This window comes from Artemia franciscana, unplaced genomic scaffold (genome assembly GCF_032884065.1).
Source record: "Artemia franciscana unplaced genomic scaffold, ASM3288406v1 Scaffold_838, whole genome shotgun sequence".
Taxonomy (NCBI): domain Eukaryota; kingdom Metazoa; phylum Arthropoda; class Branchiopoda; order Anostraca; family Artemiidae; genus Artemia; species Artemia franciscana.
Genome location: NW_027068367.1, coordinates 1 through 20,527, shown reverse-complemented (window position 1 = coordinate 20,527; position 20,527 = coordinate 1). Strand labels below are relative to the sequence as shown.

Genomic DNA, 20,527 nt, shown 5'->3' with positions numbered 1-20,527 from the left:
AAACACTCGGACAAGATATTATATAACTAGGTAACGATGAAAGAGAGAGAATTCAGGCCTTATAAATATTGTGAAAAACGCTAAGAATTTCTTTAAACACAATATTAAAAATTCCTAAGAAAATTAAAAAAGCTACTGAAAAATGCCTTAAAAACTGCGAAAACGCCGAAAAATCGGTATATTTATTATACTTAGGTATATTTCATTAGGATTCAGCGTCAGAGAAACATATCAGAAGAAACCTAAGTAGGGGCTATGTCATATAATTACCAAGATTCCTTTAAAAAAATATTGGATTCTGTTGTGTAGAATTTGTAATTCTGACCAGACAGTCTTACTTTCCCGACACTTGCTAGGTTTTATTGCATAAATATTAGACATTTTAGGGATTTCAAGTTTCTCGTCTTCAGGCTCGTCTTCATAAAAGAAAGGAAGAACTAAAAAGCGACATGGAAAAACTTGATTTTATTGGTGAATTCTTAATGAAGCATCTATGTGTAGAAGTAAAATCAGTTAATGGAGCATATTATGAGGTACTTTGAAATTTTTAGTGGTTTCTGAAAGTAAGCTCCTTGCAGTATATTTCTCAACCCATGTATAAGGAAGGCTAAAGATAACATTCCATTGTAATTTGCTGAGTTTCTAAGCTCATATAAAATATGGCTAAGTTGCTGGCAAAACTATAGATAGAAGGTCTTTTGTTACCTTGGAGCAAAAACAATTTATTAGAATGAATAAATTATCAGGAATGAATAAGAACCAAAATTTTGCTGAGGTGTTTTCAACATTCTGTCTCTAGGCTACCTCTTCTCTCTTTCTGAGGCTCAGAGGATTACATATGCATAGAAGGCTGTTTTCAGATTTTATGGGGAAGAATGTGATTTTTCTCCAATTTGCTTTGATTTTACCCTCAGCTGCCTTTCATTGACTGTAGGATTTTAGAAACACAGATCCACTAATTTGAGTAGGATTTGAAGTTGTATGCCTTTAATTTTTCCATAGGCCTGTTTGATATGTTTTCCAAACTTTAAATCATTTCAGTCAGGATTAAACAAGGTTATGAGATTTGAAACACAGTTTCTTCACCTCATTGAGGCAGTCAATATATCTAATGGCTATTGTTCAGAAAGGAACAGGTCAACAAATGAAATTAGCAGGCCTAGGCGAGGTAAATATTTTGCTGTTCATATTTTTGCTTTGCTTTGCAGTATAGTTTCCAGTTTAGATAGCTTGTGATGTAATTAAGCATTTACTGTTTCTAGGGCTGGGGACAAATTTTCCATGGAAATATTCAATAGGCTAGAAATTTTCTTGGGTATTTTTATGCTGGGGGATTTTCTAGGGGCAAAACTCAGCAGTAGCAACTTTCCATTGAGGAGGGAGGGCAGGGGGTGGTTTCCAGGGAAAATTTATCCATAGGTAAGATTCTGCCATGACCTTCAAAACAATTAGAAGTTAAATTAATAAACAATTGTTTCTTCAAGTGAAAGTGTGTTAAGGAGTGTTTTTCCAGTAGAATTGTTGGTAAGAAATTTTCTGGGGGAATTTGCAGCAAGGATAGAATTGTCAAGGGTAAAGTCATGGGGTGAGAAAAGTTTTAAATAGAAGGTGAATGGATTTCCTTGAATTATTTGAAAAATCACAAGAAAATAAACAAACAAACATTCCTGAAACATAAGGATCATTTAATTAGTATTATAACCTGTTTTTGAAAGTACTGAAAAGTTATCTTTAAAGTATTGAAGAAGGCAACATTTTCAGTTCATTTTAATGGTGCTTCTTACTTTCAGTAGAATTTTTTTTTTTTTTATTGAATAACAAAGAAGATTGATACCATCACAAGATTCAAACAAGATAAGAAGTTGCCTGAGGATGTCCAGGATCATGCCACCAAGATGGTTAGCAGCCTGAATAAATTTCCATACAAAGAAAGACTACATCATTTGAAGCTGTCAACACTGACATACCAAAGGAAAAGGGGTGACATTATTTTTACCAAAAAAAAAAAAATCCTTTCTATAAACACCCTTCCAGTCTCTTTGCACAGCCATTGCATTCTGGTACAAAAGAACATTCAATGAAGCTCCCCATGTAGCATTCCATGCATAGACATCAGTCTGTGGAATCAATTGTCTGAGGAAACAGTTTCTGCAACTTCAACTGACACTTTCAAGTCCCACCTTGATAAGGAATGGCTTTGCCAGGAGTTCCTTTACAGTTGGGAAGCTGCAGAGTCTATATCAACAGCCACAATCTACAACAAACAATTTTTTTTATCACTGGAGCATCACAAGTATGGAAAATCCTTATATTGCTCCAAGCTGTGATTTAAGGTAATAGCATAGATCTGGCAGAAGTATATGCAATGCAGACCTTTTTTGTATTAGGTTGATGCCATGATCTGCTGTTTTACACATATTTGTTCAAGGAGAGATCTGGCAGAAGTATATGCAATGCAGACCTTTTTTGTATTAGGTTGATGCCATGATCTGCTGTTTTACACATATTTGTTCAAGGAGCATCAAACTGAAGTAAAGAACTCTATTCTAATAGGCCCAGTGGCTGAACTAAAAATTTATAAGCAGTGAAAAAGAGGCAAGATGGAAGCAGCTAAGAGTTTTGATTACTCAGAGGGCACCATTTCCAGATCTTGATCAAATGAAAGGCTATGAAGTTTGAAGTCTGGAGGGGGGGGGGGCATTAGTTTAGAAAAAATAGAAAAATTGAAGTATTTTGAACTTACAAACAGTTGATCAGATCTCAATGAAATTTGATGTTTGGAAGGATATTGTGTCTCAGAGCTGTTATTTCAAATCCCAACTGGATCTGGTGACATGGGGGGAGTTGGGAGGGGGAAACCTAAAACTTGGAAAACACTTAGAGTGGAGGGGTTGGGATGAAACTTGGTGAGAAAAATAAGCACTAGTCCTAGATACATGATTGACATAACCTGAACGGATCTGCTCTATTTGGGGTAGTTGTGGGGGGGGGGTTGTTAATTCAGAAAAATTCAAAAAATGAGGTATTTTTAACTTACAAATGGGTGTTCAGATCTCAAAGAAATTTAATATATAGAGGGATATTGTGTCTCAGAGCTCTTATTTTAAATCCCAAACATATCTGGTGACATTGGGGGGTTGGGAGGGGGAAACCTAAGATCTTGGAAAACACTTGAGTGGAGGGATTGGGATGAAACTTGGTGGGAAAAATAAGCACAAGTCCTAAATACATGATTGACATAACTGGAACAGATCCATTCTCTTTGGAGTAGTTGGGGTGGAGGGTAATTCTGAAAAATTAGAAAAAATGAAGTATTTTTAACTTACAAATGGGTGATTGGATCTCAATTAAATTTGATATTTAGAAGGATGTCATGTCTCAGAGCTTTTATTTTAAATCCCAAACAGATTGGGTGACATTAGGGGGGAGTTGGGAGGGGGAAACCTAAAACTTGGAGAACACCTAGAGAGGAGGGATCAGGATGAAACTTGGTGGGAAAAATAAGCACAAGTCTTAGATACATGATTGACATAACCGGAACGGATCTGCTCTCTTTGGAGTAGTTGGGGGGGGGGGGGGTTAATTATGAAAAATTTGAAAAAGTGAGGTATTTTTAAGTTACAAACGGGTGATTGGATCTCAAAGAAATTTGATATTTATAAGGATATCATGTTTCAGAGCTCATGTTTTAAATCCCGAACTGATCTGGTGACATTGGGGGGGGGGAGAGTTAGGAGGGGGAAACCTTAAACTTGGAAAACACTTAGAGTGGAGGGATCAGGATGAAACTTGGTGGGGAAAATTAGCACAAGTCCTAGATACATGATTGGCATAACTAGAACGGATCCGCTCTCTTTGGGGTAGTTGGAGGGGGAGGGGGTTAATTCTGAAAAATTAGAAAAAATGAGGTATTTTTAACTTACAAATCGGTTATCAGATTTCAATGAAATTTGATATTTAGAAGGATATTGTGTCCCAGAGCTCTTATTTCAAATCCCAACTGGATCTGGTGACATGGGGGGAGTTGGGAGGGGGAAACCTAAAACTTGGAAAACACTTAAAGTGGAGGGTTCAGGATGAAACTTGGTGGGAAATATAAGCACAAGTCCTAGATACTTGGGGGGGGAGGGGCTATTCTAAAAAATTGGAAAAAATAAGGTATTTTTAACTTAGGGACAGGTGATCAGATCTCAATGAAATTTGATATTTAGAAGGATATTGTGTCTCAAAGCTCTTGGTTTAAGTCCTGACTGGATCTGTTGATATTGGGGGGGGGGGTATGGGGCAGAGAAACCCAAAATCATGGAAAACAATTATATTGGAGGGATTGGGATGAAACTTGGTGGGAAAAATAAGCAGAAGTTTTAGGTATGTGATTTGCTTAATTAGAACGGATCTGCTCTATTTGGGGGGGGGGGGAGTTAATTCTGAAAAATTAGAAAAAATGATGTATTTTTAACTTAAGAAACTTAAGAAGGAGTGATTGGATCTTCATGAAACTTCATATTTAGAAGGACCTTTTGACTCAGATCTCTTATTTTAAATCTCAACCTGGTCCTGCGTAATTGGGAGGGGGGCAGTTTAGGGGACCCAGAAATCTTACAAAATACTTAAAGGGATGAGATCAGGATGAAACTGGATGGGAAGAATAAAAACCTGAATGACATAATCAGACCAGATCTTCTCTCTTTGGTGGAGTTGGGGGGGGGTGATTTTGAAAATTGAGGTATTTATAACTTACGAAAGGGTGACCAGATCTTAATGAAATTTGATATTTAGAAGGGTTTTGCACTTTAAAGCTTTAATTTTACATTCCGACCAGAACATTTGACATTGGGGGAGTTGGAGGGGGAAACCGGAATTCTTGGAAAACATGACAATTGGGGTATTTTTATTTTACAAACAGGTGATCAGATCTTATGGAAACTTGATTTGTAGAAAGGATTTATGTCTCAGAGCTCTTAGTTCAAATCCTGACCAGATCTTTTGACATTGAGGGGAGTTGTAGGGGGAAATCTTGGAAAATACTTGGAGTGGAGGAATTGGGATGAAACTTGGTGGATAGAATAAGCAAATGTCCTTGGTACGTGATTGACGGAATCGTACTGGATTCGCTCTCTTTGGGGGAGTTGGGGGGCGGGTCTAGTGATTTGGGGAGTTTGGTGCTTCTGGACGTGCTAGGACAATGAAAATTGGTCGGCGTGTCAGGGAGCTGCAAAAATTGACTTGATAAAGTCGTTTTCCCAGATTCGACCATCTGGGGGGCTAAAGGGTGAGGAAAAATTAGAAAAAAATTAGGTATTTATAACATATAAGTGGGTGATTGGATCTTAATGAATTTTGATATATAGAAGGACATCATGACTCAGAGCTCTTATTTTAAATCCTGACCAGCGTTAAGCCTTTTATTTTTCTTTTAAATTAATCTATTGATTCATAGAATTTTGCTAGAGCTCATTCCATATGATCTCTTGGCTCTTAGCTCATCTTGCCTCTTCACAAGTGCCATATGAGCTCTTAGCTCATGTCTACTCTCTTTCTTAGTCTTGCATTAATTTCTCATATGAATATCCCATCTAAAATGAAATAAAATATTCTCTCTGTCTCTTTTTTAGCTTTAACACAATTCCAACCTTAAAAAGGAGAAATAAACTTACTCAGTGGTTCATTTCATATAGTTTTATATTTTATTAAAATTCGGTATTTTTTAACCAACATTGTCTATTTTTTTTTGCATTTTAACAAGTAGTATGTAATATATTATTCTAAACCAAGTCTAGTGCTCTTCTGATTTTTTTTTTTTTTTTTTTTTTTTTTTGCAGAATGATAAATCACAAGTATCAAATGAATAGAAAGAAGTCTCATTTTTTTTCTAATTTACTAGCTTAGACATAGCTTAAATTTTTAATTCTTTCCATGTTCCATCCGTTCATTGACACACTAGTTAGCCATTTGCTTATTGGGTTTTCAGAAAACATTAATGTACTGCACCATTTTTTCTCTGTCCAATGGCAGTTTCAAAAGTTAATAATTTCTAGTCATAGATGGTATTCCATCAATTCAATGTAACTGCAGTTTTTCATTGAATCTAAAAAGCTTTGTGTTAATGACATTTTTGATAGTTAAGGGTATGTCATTTACATATACACAAGATAAAACAAACTATCCTGATCTAATTAATCCTGAGTAGGAGGGGTGTAATTTTGAAAAAAAATTATTTGACCTGTGTTAAATTTTGCTTTTCAATTGTTCTTTATTTTTTAGGCTATCTTAACAGATGTTACTGATACAGCAATTGTAGTTACATTTGAAAATATGTAAGTATTGCTTTCAGTATTTAGTTTATTAGGTTATATTAGGGATTTTTAGTTCACAAATATCTCCCTAGGACATTAGTTAGTTTTATCTAACTTCAGTTTAGATATTTTTAACTATATATCTCCTTAGGAGACATGTAGTATTTTAGGAGATATTTATGTTATATTTAGGTTATTTCATTAAATTAGGTTTGTTTGGAGATTGAATCAATATTATGGCACTTGGTATTTACCAAGTGACATATAGAAATTACAATTTCTGTTGGTCTGTCTGTCCTGGTTTTGCTAGTTTTGGCACTTCCAGATAAGCTAGGATGATGAAATTTAGCTGGCGTATCAGGAAGTTTTTGAATTAATGCATGTTTGATTCTGGCTCTCCACACATAAATTATTAAAATGAAATTTGAATATTAATTCTTTTTTGGCTAAGTGGCTTTCTCTTTGTATTGATCAGACGATATTGAGAAAAAAGGGGTGGGGGAGGAGGCCTAGTTGACCTCCAATTTTTCGGTTACTTGAAAAAGCAACTAGAACTTTTACTTTTTAATGAACGTTTTTATTAGTAAAAAAATATACATAACTTTAGAATTAACTTACATAACGAACTTCTATATTTGTATATTTTTTTTTTATGCATATGAGGGAGTTTCTCCCCTCGTTAATATCTCACTCTTAAGACTAAAGCTTAAATTTTGTCCCAATTCTTTAAGAATGACTCCTAAATCAGAAAGGCCATAAAATAAATAGTTGAAATTATTAAAAATACTTTAGCGTAAAGAGCAAAGTATTTAGGAGGAGAAAAACCCCTCATACGCGTAATAATCTCTCTTCCTTTTAAGTTTTAATGCTACTCCTTGCTTTCAGTTGAAAAAAACTTTTTCATATTTATTTTTTCATTTTTTTTTTTTAATAATAGTAGAAAATCTTGCACCCCCTTCATTGAATTTCTCTTCCCCCATTATTCCGCTAAGGAAAAATCCTCCCACATAGCCCCCTCCCTTCACCCTGACCCCCACCAAACTAAAAAAATCCCCCTGAAAACGTCTGTACACTCCCCAATAACCATTACTGTATGTAAACACTGGTCAAAGTTTGTAATTTTCAGCCCCTCCCCTGGGTACTCTGGGGGAGTAAGTTATCCCCAAAGACATAGTTATTATGGTTTTCGACTATGCTGAATAAAATGGCTATCCCAAAATTTTGATCCTTTGACTTTGGTAAAAAAAATGAGCATAGGAGGGGGCCTAGGTGCCCTCCAATTTTTTGGGTCACGCAAAAAGGGCATTAGAACTTTTCGTTTCCGTTAGAATGAGCTCTCTTTTGACATTCTAGGACCACTTGGTCAATACAATGACCCCTGAAAAATAAAATTAAACGCGCACCCGTGATTGGTGTTCTGGCAAAAATGCGAAGTTCCACATTTTTGTAGATAGGAGCTTAAAACTATTACAATAGAGTTCTCATATACGCTGAATGTGATGGTGTGATTTTCGTTAAGATTCTATGACTTGTAGGAGTTTTCCCCCTATTTTCCAAAATAAGCCAAAATTTCTCTGGCTTGTAACTTTTGATAAGTAAGACTAAATTTGATGAAACTTATATATTTAAAATCAGCATACAAATCCAATTCTTTTGATGTATCTCTTAGTATTTAAATTCCGTTTTTTAGAGTTTTGTTTACTATTGAGCTGGGTCGCTCCTTACTACAGTTTATTACCACAAATTGTTTGATTCTTGAATCATTTTCACTGTGAAATTCAGCATTATGTTGTCTCTTTCAACAGCTGAGTACTCTCCACAGCTGAGTAGTCAAATATCCAGTATTACTTGATTTACTGCCTTCAAATGAAATGGGTCAGTTGAAAATACGTAAATGATTGCTTGATAGTGCTTACTTTTACCTTAAAGTAATTTGGCATTTGGGGAATCACCCTATCTTGTCCATTATAAACTTGATTAGAATTGATTGGGTGGTTCTGACATAACTTGTATAGCTTAATTAAGAAATCCAAGTAAATGACAGAAAACCAACATCTGTTGGTTATAACAACATCCAAAATTTTGTGTCTATTGGCTTATTATTTGGCTTATTATTAGTTAATGAGGGAGATACAAAGGGGAAGTGGATGCTTAGGCAAGTGGCTTCGTCAGCTTTTGAAGCTTTGATCTATCCAATGTAAAAATCGTGTGTTCATGCCTGGCTGTAGTTATTGATTTTGTATTTATATCAGAACAAATTCAAAGCGTGTTCAAAAAGTGTGCTTCAATCCTGTTTTCTAGGACTAATGAGAGGAGATTTGAGATTGCAGGGGCCCATTCTGCAGATGAACAATGTCAGATTGCCTATAATTGTCCTTCTCAGCCAATCATTTAAGACTAAACAGAAAGCGAGTTGTCTGCAGTTGGGGTGGAAGGATGTTATACAGAAAGATTTAAGGGAATGGGCACGTTCTGGGAGGGCTTATAGAGGGAGTTTTTGAATAGGTTAGGATGGAGGAGTGTGCGTAGCTGTGTTGGCCTCAAGTGGCTCGGTTATGTGGTGAGTTGTTAGTAGTAGTATACAATTTGGCAAGACTTGGTTGATGCAAAATTTACTGTTTTTTGTCTTTTCTTCTAAAATGACTTACTAACAACTGAGGTGAGTTGTTAGTAGTAATAGTGGTAGTTTCTAATTAGGCATGAGCCATACATATTGCATGTGCAGGAAGTGCATTTGATAAGTTGAGAAACATTTGAAGAGGTGTCACATTTTCTTTGAAGCTGAAATTGAGGCTCTTTAAGAGTAATGTCCTTTCATTGCTATTGTATTGTTCTGAAAGCTGGGTGGTGACCAAACAGCTAGAGAAAAGAATCCAATGCTCTGAAATTGTCTTCAACAGAATATCAAAATTGACTGGATGGACAAAATTACCAACTCATTCTTCAGAGAGAAGACTAAGCAACCACTCTTTATTGATAGAATCATCAGCAATCAGTGGCAATTTTGGGGAAACATGGTTAGAATGGGCAGTAATTGCCTTCCTGATGATGTTTGGTGTTTGACTCCTCCAGGAGTTCGATGGCACAGATGACAGATGGCTGCACTTGGATGATGCCTAGAAAAAGAGGCAGTGCTCTCAAGAACTTATGATGATCTTTGGCCGAAGATGCTGAAGAGGTCATCATAGAGAGGCATTGTCGCCAACCGGTGTGGGAAGGCCTAAGTCTAATTGAATAAATAATTAGGCATAATGCATCATGTACATTGCTGTATGCACATCTTACACATTAGATTATTGGGTCTCAGAGAGTTATGAGTAATAACTTTATTTGGCCATAAAGAAAGGCATAGTTTACAAAATGCTGAAATACGCAGTGCAATCAATTCAATAATAGGAAAATTTACTCCATTTTGGGTACAATCCTGATCCTTTGAAAATCACAATTTCCATGATTCCAATTCACCACTAGTTATAATATTTTAAATGCTTGAGTAGAATATGCTTTTGGGTCATTCTATAAAAAATCAGCCAGGGTATGATGCATATAGTCTTAGATTTTGATATGACAGTGTAGTTTTATGCCTTTCCTGGGCATATGAATGTTTTTTGCATAGCATTTTGGTTTATAGGAATTCAAAATTTTGACTTTTTATATCATGGAAGAGAAATACTATAGCTTGGTTTACTTATAAAATCTTCCTTGTTAACTCAAAAATTACTTTTCATATTGATAAATGAGGAATAAAAAAAAAAAAATCACCCAAAGGAGTTGGAACAAATTGTACTAATTATGGAACTTGGGTATTAACCAAGTGAAATATAGCAATCGCAAAATCTGTTGGTCTGTTGGTCCCAGTTTTGGTACTTTAGGCACTTCCAGGTAAGCTAGGACGATGAAATTTGGCAGGCGTATTAGGGACCGGACCAGATTAAATTAGAAGTATTCATTTTCCCGATTAGACCATCTGGGGGGAGTGGGGGGCCCGTTAATTCGGAAATAATAGAAAAAATTAAGTATTTTTAACTTACGAATGGTTGATCAGATCTCAATGAAATTTGATGTTTGAAAGGATATCTTTTCTCAGAGCTGTTTTTTCAAATCCCGACCGGATCTGGTGACATTGGGGTGGAGTTGGGAAGGGGAAACCGAAAATTTTGGAAAACACTTAGAGATCGGGATGAAACTTGGTGGGAAAAATAAGCACAAGTCCTAGATACATGATTGACATAACCGGGACGGATTCGCTCAGTTTGGGGTAGTTTTTAATTCTGAAAAGTTAGAAAAATGAGGTATTTTTAACTTAGGAACGGGTGATCGGATCTCAATGAAATTTGATATTTAGAAGGATATCGTGTCTCAAAGCTCTTATTTTAAATGCCGATCGGATCTGGTGACATTGGAGGGGGGAACCAAAAATCATAGAAAACACTTACATTGGAGGGATCGGGATGAAACTTGGTGGGAAAAATAAGCAGAATTATTAGATACGTTATTTGCATAATTGGAACGGATCCGCTCCATTGGGTGGGGGGGGGATGTTTTTAATTCTGAAAAAGTAGAAAAAATGATGTATTTTTAACTCACGAAGGAGTGATCGATTCTTCATGAAACTTCATATTTAGAAGGACTTCGTAACTCAGATCTCTCATTTTAAATCTAAACCGAATCCAGTGTCATTGGGCGGAGGATGGGAATAATAACAACCTGTCCAAGATACATGATTGACATAACCAGACCGGATCTGCTCTCTTTGGTGGAGTTAGGGGGGGGGGGTAATTTGGAAAAATGAGGTATTTGTAACTTACGAAAGGGTGACCAGATTTCAATCAAATTGATATTTAGAAGGATCTTGTTCTTTAAAGCTCTGATTTTAAATTCCGACCAGATCCTCTGACATTGGGGGGAGTTGGAGGGGAAGCTGATATTCTTGGAAAACGTGAAAATTGGGGTATTTTTATCTTATGAACAGGTGATTGGTTCTTAATTAAATTTGATATTTAGAAGGAATTCATGTCTCAGACCTCTTACTTCAAATCCCGACCAGATCTTTTGACATCGGGGGGAGCTGGAGAGGGAAATCTTGGAAAACACTTGGTGTAGAGTAACCGGGATGAAGCTTGGTGTATAGAATAAGCAAATGTTCTTGATACGTGATTTGCTCTCTTTGGGGGTGTTGGGGGGAGGGGTCCAGTGATTTGGCGAGTTTGGTGCTTCTGGACTTACAAGGACGATGAAAACTAGTAGGTGTGTCAGGGAGCTGCACTAATTGACTTGATAAATTCGTTTTCCTATATTTGACCATCTGAGGGGCTAAAGGGAGAGGAAAAACTAGAAAAAATGAGGTATTTATAACTTACGAGTGGGTGATCAGATCTTAATGAATTTTGATATTTAGAAGGTCATTGTGACTCAGAGCTCATATTTTAAATCCTGACCGGCATTAAGCCTCTGATTTTCCTTTTAAATCAATCTATTGACTCTTAGAATTTTGTTAGAGCTCATACCATATGAGCTCTTGGCTCTTAGCTCTTCTTGTCTCGTCACAAGTGCCATATGAGCTCTTAGCTCTTGTTTTTGTGTTAGCTCTTGAGCTCTTAGCTTTATGTAAATGTTTGAGTTTTAGGCTCATATTATTTGTTAGAGTCTGTTCTAGATTATGGAACAATAAACTAAGTGGGGGCCTTATCTAGGCTTATTTATGCCATATTTTTCCTTTATTGGGTCTTTCTGCTTGATTGGCTTGGTTCACAATTCAGACTTCAGCGTTTTTAAAAAACTTCCAGTATTGTTGTATGCTTCAAAATTTAAGCCTTATATAGAACAAAAGCAAGGGCAAAGAGTATGGGTAACTTAAAGAGTAAAAGCTGTTGCTAGTGTCTACAAAACAAAATAAACTATCAAGGCCATCTAGCATGTGACAACACTTAGTATTTTTTCAAGCTTTGTAATTATTCTTCTGTAAGGGGTTGATATCAGATGCTTGTTGCCACCCTAATTTTTTCCTATTACACTAGTTAAATTAATTATTCTCATTATTACGCTAAAAAAACAAAACAAGTGTAGCCCAACGCTAGATGATGCTGATAGTCTTTTTTTCATCACTAGTGCCAATTTTCACTCATATAAGTTACTCATTCTCTTTGAGCAAGGGGTAAAAGGGATCTCTAAAGCTTTTATATTGGAGGAATAAAGAGATAATCTTCTTGAGATGTAGAGATTTATTTTGATGTACAATATATCAGAATGGAGTATCACAAGGAGCATAAAACCTTAGGCCTATAGGTAATATCTAAGTTTTTTCATGAGAAAGTGAAGGAATCATTTGCCTCTTTTCCACCACCCCAATTAAGCACTGTAAATCATGTAATTCAAATAACATAATCATGATATAGATGATACAATATAAATATTTTCCAATTATGTTCTCAAGATTAATGTATTTTTGGAAAGCTTTATGTGACTGAATTATAAATTTTATGATTTTCATGGCTGGCAGGCTGACAGGAAAAACCTTAAGTCAGGCGAATTATATTGAGCATAGCATATACTAAACTCAGACTGAGTTCAGGGACATGGTATATAAAATGTTTATTTAGTCATGAAAGTAAGTAATTTAATCAAAGGAAGTTGCAAGATTTGAATGATTGTGTTTCAACCAATTGTCTCTTATGCTTTATGAAAAATAATTTGCATATTTTCCACTTTGTAATTTCCACAAAACTAGTTCTGCAAAATTTGACTAACATTTCTGAAAAGTATTTTAATTGTAACCTCCCCCCAATGAAAGCCATCAACAACTAAGCTAGATCATAGGTTAAAATAGTTTTTGGTGGCTCCTTGACAAGGTCCATTTAGCAATGCTACAAAAACTGCTTCCCTTGTCATCATTGGTATATGTATTTGTGACTTGTACCTTTCTGGCTTGAGCCCCTGTGTAATTGCTTAAAGCTAAATAGTTTTTATTCAAATCATATGGTCCCAGCTATATTTACAATGAGGAAAATTGGGGCCATTGCCCAAGGACACTATAATTTAGGATGTCATATGCGGGCAAATCTTTTGCTAATTAGAATTTTTAGAAACAGTTGATCACTGCAATTCAGATTGATACACACTTTTTTCACTTTAAAGTAATCTTTTTTTTTTTTTTTTTTTTTTTTTTTTTTTTTTTTTTTTTTTTTTAATGATTGATCAGTATTGAATAAATTTATTATGTCATTTTAATGCTTAGAGTTGTTTTTATTATCTATAAACTTGTTGGTAAGAAATTATAAATTAGAGTGCCAAAAAAATCTGACCTATGAGTGATACAAAGTCAAATCTGGCTCTTAATGTGATATTTATTAACTCTAAAGCTCCTAGTGACCATGGTTAGTGCACAAACTGAAAATATAAACAACAAAATTGGCGATTATTTTCAGATGAAAAAAAATTAAAAGGAAATGATCTATGTGTGCCATTGCCACAACAACCAACCTCATTCAATGTTCCTTTTCTCAAGAAAAATGTCTTAACTTTAATTTAACATCAATCTGTTCCTTCTTTTCAAACCAATCTTTTATTGTATAATAATCTTTTATAATTATAAATCTTATTATTGCCTTCTCACATACAGCACAAAATAAAAATCTGATTTGACCAGCTACTTCCCAAATATTTCATTATATATCTAACCGGTAAATGTAGAATGGTAAGTGTTAAAAGCTTTGGTAAAGAATTTTAGTAAAAATATACGCTGGTGCCACCTAGGTGCTCAGTGATGCGGCTATACCTATATATTGAACACACTATGTTTATTCACTACAGTAACTTTAAGATCAGTTGCAATTGAGTGCTTGGTACTGAAACCAATTTATTGTCGTTAAGATACGTAGAGACGGTGTTGCTAAGTATTCTCTCTTAGACTTAGAGAGCTACTGTCATTATGCCACCATTGTGGATGGGAATATTGTGGATGTGGATGGTTTGTATATCTTGCCAATCGTGAGGTATTTTTAATGCTGCATTACTAATGCTTTATGGACTTCTTTCAGAGTCCTAAGCAAACTTTGTCATGTCATATTGCTTTGCTGGAATTTAATTTCGTAACCATGTCTCGTCTTCTTCAGAAAAACAGCAGTTGGAGTAAAAAAAAAAAAAAACTATTTTCGGCTTCATAAAAAAAAGTCGCTGTTCTATTTGCATCAAATATTCTTATTCTTCTTTCCAATTATAGTTATAATTAACGGGACTGAAGGAGGTTTCAGGTTAAAATCAATGATGCTAAACTATATCATTCCGGCTTAATAAACAAATAATCTACCGGAATAATATTGTTTCTTCATTTCCTGGTAGCTTGATGTTAAGTAGTTCACTTGTGTGAGGCTTTATTTTTACCCTTGCTAAAGTGTTTCTTGTTTTATTTGCTGACTTGGCAATACTGTTGCAGCTAAAGATGAGGTGTTGTGAAGTCATAGGGTCTCAACATTGGGTTCAAATATCGTTTATTGGATAGCATTTGACTTTGGTTGATTTATTCAGGCAAGTCGCGTAATATCTGTAGGAGCGAGTACCACAAGGGAGGGGAATTTAGTGCATCATCTCTTTTCAGATAATAATTTTTTCATTAAAGAAGAGCTCAGCTATAATGCCTTACTTTTTTTTTTTACATTAGCCCATTCCCTTTTTTTCTACTCCATCTTAACAGGGAGGTATTTTAATTTTCATCTGGTTTTTATTTTGTCCATTATGTTTCCTTGAGGAATACCCTCTTCAATTTCATTAGTAATGAAGATAGATGATCTTGGTTAGTGCTTCCTTATAGCTGTGCTAAAACTTGGCTTATTCCTTATCTTCTGTTTTTACCTTGAACTGTAACTTTGATGGATTCATTGCTTTAGTATGTGTATTCTTAAATTTTTACTGTTCTCATCAGGTTGGCTGTAATGGGCGGGCAAAAGGATTTCGAAACAAAGAATTATCCATTCGCAGAGGCGCGCCTACCTCCTCTCGAAGGCCCCACTGTTAATGTGCCTTCATATGCCAAAGGACAGGAAATTGAAGCTAAATGTAGGAGTGATTACCCAGAGTCAATTGAATGGCGGCGTGCTACCATTGAGGTAAGTTGGTTAATATATAGAATTTTTTTTTTTTTTAATTTATCCCCTTCAACCCCCTTCGGGTGTGGTTGGCTAACCAAGTTACGAGGTGCCCCACTTGACTGGAAAGGAGTTGCACTAAATAATAAATATCCAAGCAATTTTTGATGTGTTTTTAGTGAAATGTTAAGGTGCACTTGTTTTTATTTTTAACTATTTATTTTTGACTTTAACTAAATGTTGACTTTTTTTTTGCAATGAATTATGTCTGACGTGAAGGTCAAGTTCTTTCGACATGATATATATATATATATATATATATATATATATATATATATATATATATATATACATATATATATATATATATATATATATATATATATATATATATATATATATATATATATACATATATATATATATATATATATATATATATATATATATATATATATATATATATATATATATATATATATATATATATATATATACATATATAATTTGCAAAAGCCAAAATTAAGTGTCTTAACGAGTTTTCTCAGACTTCTGACCTACCCAGATGCTTTTTTTTATGCGTGAATATCCTAAGATAAAAATTTACCTGAATATTTATGAATATATTGCCTGAATGCCTGAATATATATATATATATATATATATATATATATATATATATATATATATATATATATATATATATATATTTACTAGCTGTTGGGGTGGCGCTTCGCGCCACCCCAACACCTAGTTGGTGGGGGCGCTTCGCGCCTTCCCCCCCAAGCCCCTCCGCGCGCGTAAGTCGTTACGCGCCATATTAGTTACGCGCCATTGTAGTTGTGTCCCTATGTCCCACCTGTGAATATATATATATATATATATATATATATATATATATATATATATATATATATATATATATATATATATATATATATATATATGTTTTTAACTACGTAAAACTTGCGAATATACAACATTCTTTGCTGTCCCATTGTCAGTGCATATAAATAGATTGTTAGGTTTCCGTATTCAGATCTATACCTCATGATTGTAATGATTGCCCTTGAGCTTTGTTGATGGTGATTGCTAATCGACCATTCCCTGTGTCGCTGTCGTCATTTATATATCCCCCTGTGCCCCCGGCGTCCCCTTTGTAGTTGTGTCCCTGTGTCCCGGTCGTCATTTGTGTCCCAGTGTCCCAGTCTGTGATTTCTCTTTGAGTGTCCCAGGCGTCATTTATATTCCTTGTGTCCCGGTGTCCCGGTCGTCATTTATATCCCCCTGTGCCCCCCGGCGTCCCCGTTGTAGTTGTGTCCCTGTGTCCCGGTCGTCATTTATATTCCCTGTGTCTCGGTCGTCATTTGTATCCCGGTGTTCCGGTCTGTATATACATTCGTTTTTTTAGTTTTGTTTTTCTCCTTTATTTTTCATTTTTTTCCTTTTTTATTTTTTTTTCTTTTTTAGTTTTTTTTTAGTTTTTTAGCTTTTTTAGTTTTTTTATTAGTTTTTAGTTTTTTTTTCTTTTTAGTTTTTTTGTAGTTTTTACCTTTTTTTAGTTTTTTTTTACTTATGTCCTGGTCGTCATTTATACTCCCTGTGTCCCGGTCGTCATTTGTGTCCCGGTGCTTTGTTGATGGTGATTGCTAATCGAACATTCCTTTTGTCCCGGTCGCTTTCTCTTTGAGTGTCGTCATTTATATTCCCTATGTGCCGGTGTCCCGGTCGTCATTTGTGTCCCGATGTCGCGGTCTGTAATATATATATATATATATATATATATATATATATATATATATATATATATATATCATTTGCAAAACCCAAAGTTAAGGGTTTTAACGAATTTTCTTAGACTTCTGACCTACCCAGATGTTTCTTTTTTTAATGCGTGAATATTCTAAGATAGTAGGAGAGCTTTTTAAGATCCTAAGATTTTTGGAGAATTTTGAGGGGTATCTTAAACTAAATCAAAAGGCACTAGGTGCATCCAGTTTGTCAAAAGATAGATCAAAATTTTAAGAACAGCTGAGGGGTATTAAGTTGAAAGTTTCAGGAGATGTTAAGGGGTATTTTTTAAAGTGGTTAGAAGGCTACAAGTTTCTCTTTCATGCCCTCTTTACCTGCCTTCTTTCCAAAGACTTTCGATTAGAATTTTGATTTAGTCATATTGTTAAAAATAGTCTAAAGGTCAAATAGTTTCATTATGCCTTCAAATAAATACACCATTAGTTCTAAGGAAGGGAAGTTAGTTTTTTCTAGGAGCTCGTCAAAGCTGAAGCTATAAACGAAATTTACAGCGGAAAATCTGCTTTAGTGGAACCCAAGCCCTCTTTGGACCCCCCCAAGTCTATGTAACACGTCTATAGGATATCTTTTAATTTTTGCGAAATAGAATTACATATGTTTGTAAATATCTCCCTTTTTTATTTGCAGGAGATCTTCATCGATGGTGAATGGTTTAGTGTGAAACACTTTAAGCATATTAAACTGGAAAGTGGCTTGGAAATGAAAAGTGCTATCCAATTTGTACATGTGGATGAAATCCGTCTACCAAATCCCAACCCCGCTTTAACAAAGGATGATTTTTATAAATTTGAAATTCCAGTCCCCGTGGACTCGAGAGATTTGTAAGTATTTTTTGTTACCATCCTTATTTTTTCTCATAACATTAGTGAATGATCAATATTCTGCAAGGTGGTATAACCCAAAAAGGGCTTGGATGTCTATGCATTCTATATATTTGCACAAATTCTAATTATTATTAAAAGAGAAAGTGCCCTTCAAGAAGGAATAATAACTGATGAAATTTTTTCAAAATTTAATATATATTTTTAATTGCGAAATTTATGATGAAGACTGACAAAAACGAAGAATTATACGTTAATTAAAATCAAACAAGGCTGATTTTCAAGAAGTGAAAAAAAAAAAAAAACTGATTATCAGCCTAAAGCCATAAATATATCCAGAAATCATACGGGCTATGTATGGCGTTCATAAAAAAAAACTAAGAAAACGAAGAAAAAATTAAGTGGAAGGAAAAGATGAAGCAAGTATATATATATATAAGAAAAAACTAATTTTCGAAGTAAATTGTAGCAAATGGAACAGCACTTCAAAGGTTAATCTGTCTTTTCTATATAGTTTTTTTCATTCCCTTGTTTTTGACCTGTGAGGTAGTCTAAATTAAAGCCTTTCCTGAAATATCTACTTTTGTTTTTTTATTTTTCTTACTTGATTCTTTTTCTTTTTTTTTTCGAACATCAGGTATAGCAAGTGTGGTCTCAGGATGTAGATATGGTGAAGAGTCCTTAAAGATTATGAAATGTAATTATACAAACAAAAAATAATTCACTTTGTTTTTATTTTGACTGACAGGACTATTGGTGGTCATGGTAATATTTTGGTGGGTCATAGACAGGACCTTCACCCTTTGGCCTACAATACTTTAGTCTTAATTAAAAAAAGAAAAAAAATGTCCTGTGTGGTGTCACATTCAAGTGCAATTAAAGAGCAAAAATGATATATGATAGTATTACAATACGTCATACATTGCATAAAAAATGTTATATTCAGAAAATATTTTTGATTAGATTCAAAGTTAATGGCCTTCGTTCATTTGAATACAACTAAAATTTTGAATATCATGAGGGGGGTATCTGGATTTTTGAAATCTCTAGGTGGAGCAAGGTCTAAAATCGGGTGGGAACCACTGCTCTAACCTTGCTGCCTTCTTTCAAAAACAGTGGACATATGGAAGAAAGTACAAATGTAGCATAGTTTAATTTTAATATATCTAAAAGTAAATCGTGGAATATCTTCTTCGAATCACAATATGATAAAAGTTTAATGGCTTTATGATGAACTGTCGTTGTGTAAAAAGTGATATAGAAAGTATAATGACCTCACCATAAGTATGTTTATTGGTATTGTGTCGAAATTATTTTGGTTTCTTAGGGAATATCAGAAGCATAGAGGTTTTGTTCTATGTAAATGTATTAAATTCCCCTGGATACAAAAGTCCTGCATGCAAAATTGTTGTGAGAGCTACACTAAGTTATATGTCCACTCTTCTTAAGTTTATTTATCACTTTTAAGTATAAATACACGGATCTTAAATATTTTTACTAAGATTGTGTGAAAATTATTTTTGTTATTTCGAGATTATCAGAAGCAAAATCTTTTGTTCCATGTAACTGTGAAATTTCTCAAAAAGTTAAGCTTTCCATCATTTAATATTTAACCTTTTTAACGATCTAAGCTTAAATCAGTTTTATCTGACGTGTGATGGCAATAAACAGACTGAACTTCACTATTTGTGTTGTGTCAGCAACATAGTGTTGCAGCAATTGGATTTGCAAATAAAATCTTTGCAGGAGCAACAATTCGATCTGTTTTCTTTGCCATCAATTTTTTTAACTGTGTAGTTATCAACTCACCGTAATTTTTTTAGTGGTGTGTCCTTAGAAGAATTTATTTCTTCAAGAAAAATGATGACATGTTCCTAAAGACGGTCTTGAAATACCCTATTTTCGCTGAAAAAGTTTTATTTTCTGTTTTCGGACAGTCCATTAAAGTTTTACTCTTTCAAAGTTTTTTTTACTGTATACACTAGCCAATGATTTCTTGCTCTGTGTCTAAAGACTAAACTTAACATGTGAAACGATGGAAAAGATATAAGTTTTAAAAATACGAAAAAAGTATATTCTTTAGCCTAAACATTTTCCATGCTCAATATATACAAAGGAACCTCGATGTATCGAATCTCACGAGTGAAAAAAAAAAAAAAATTTATATCGAGGATTTCGATATATATCAAGTTGTTTTTTCACAGACTTCAATAAATAGTGTCGATAAATCGTGAGAACTAAAATCTACTTTCTATGTTATTTTATACGTCCCAGGAGACGTAAAGAAACAAAGACACATCAAGCAATAAATATTTATGTTATAATTAAGACAATCATTTAAATCCTTTCAATAACTTTTAACAAAACATAAATATATCTCTTCTTTAATTATTCTTTTAATAATTCTTTAAACATTATTTTAAAAAAAGTTTTAAAATGGTTTTCTACCTGTTTATGTGACTTGATGCCATTATCTGATAGAGGTAGAATGAATTAGTGGGTCGTTGATAAATGGATT

The 20,527-nt window shown here is 34.2% G+C and overlaps 1 protein-coding gene across 1 annotated transcript; it reads left to right on the top strand.

Annotated features, from left to right (window-relative positions):
* Nucleotides 1-427: 427 nt before the first annotated feature.
* Nucleotides 428-18,028, top strand: LOC136043692 (fragile X messenger ribonucleoprotein 1 homolog B-like). Its single transcript, XM_065728585.1, has 4 exons — nt 428-533; nt 6,265-6,317; nt 15,214-15,397; nt 17,816-18,028. The coding sequence occupies exons 1-4, from the start codon at nt 450-452 to the stop codon at nt 18,011-18,013; spliced, it is 519 nt and encodes a 172-aa protein (XP_065584657.1). The 5' UTR covers nt 428-449; the 3' UTR covers nt 18,014-18,028.
* The last annotated feature ends 2,499 nt before the right edge of the window (nt 18,029-20,527 follow it).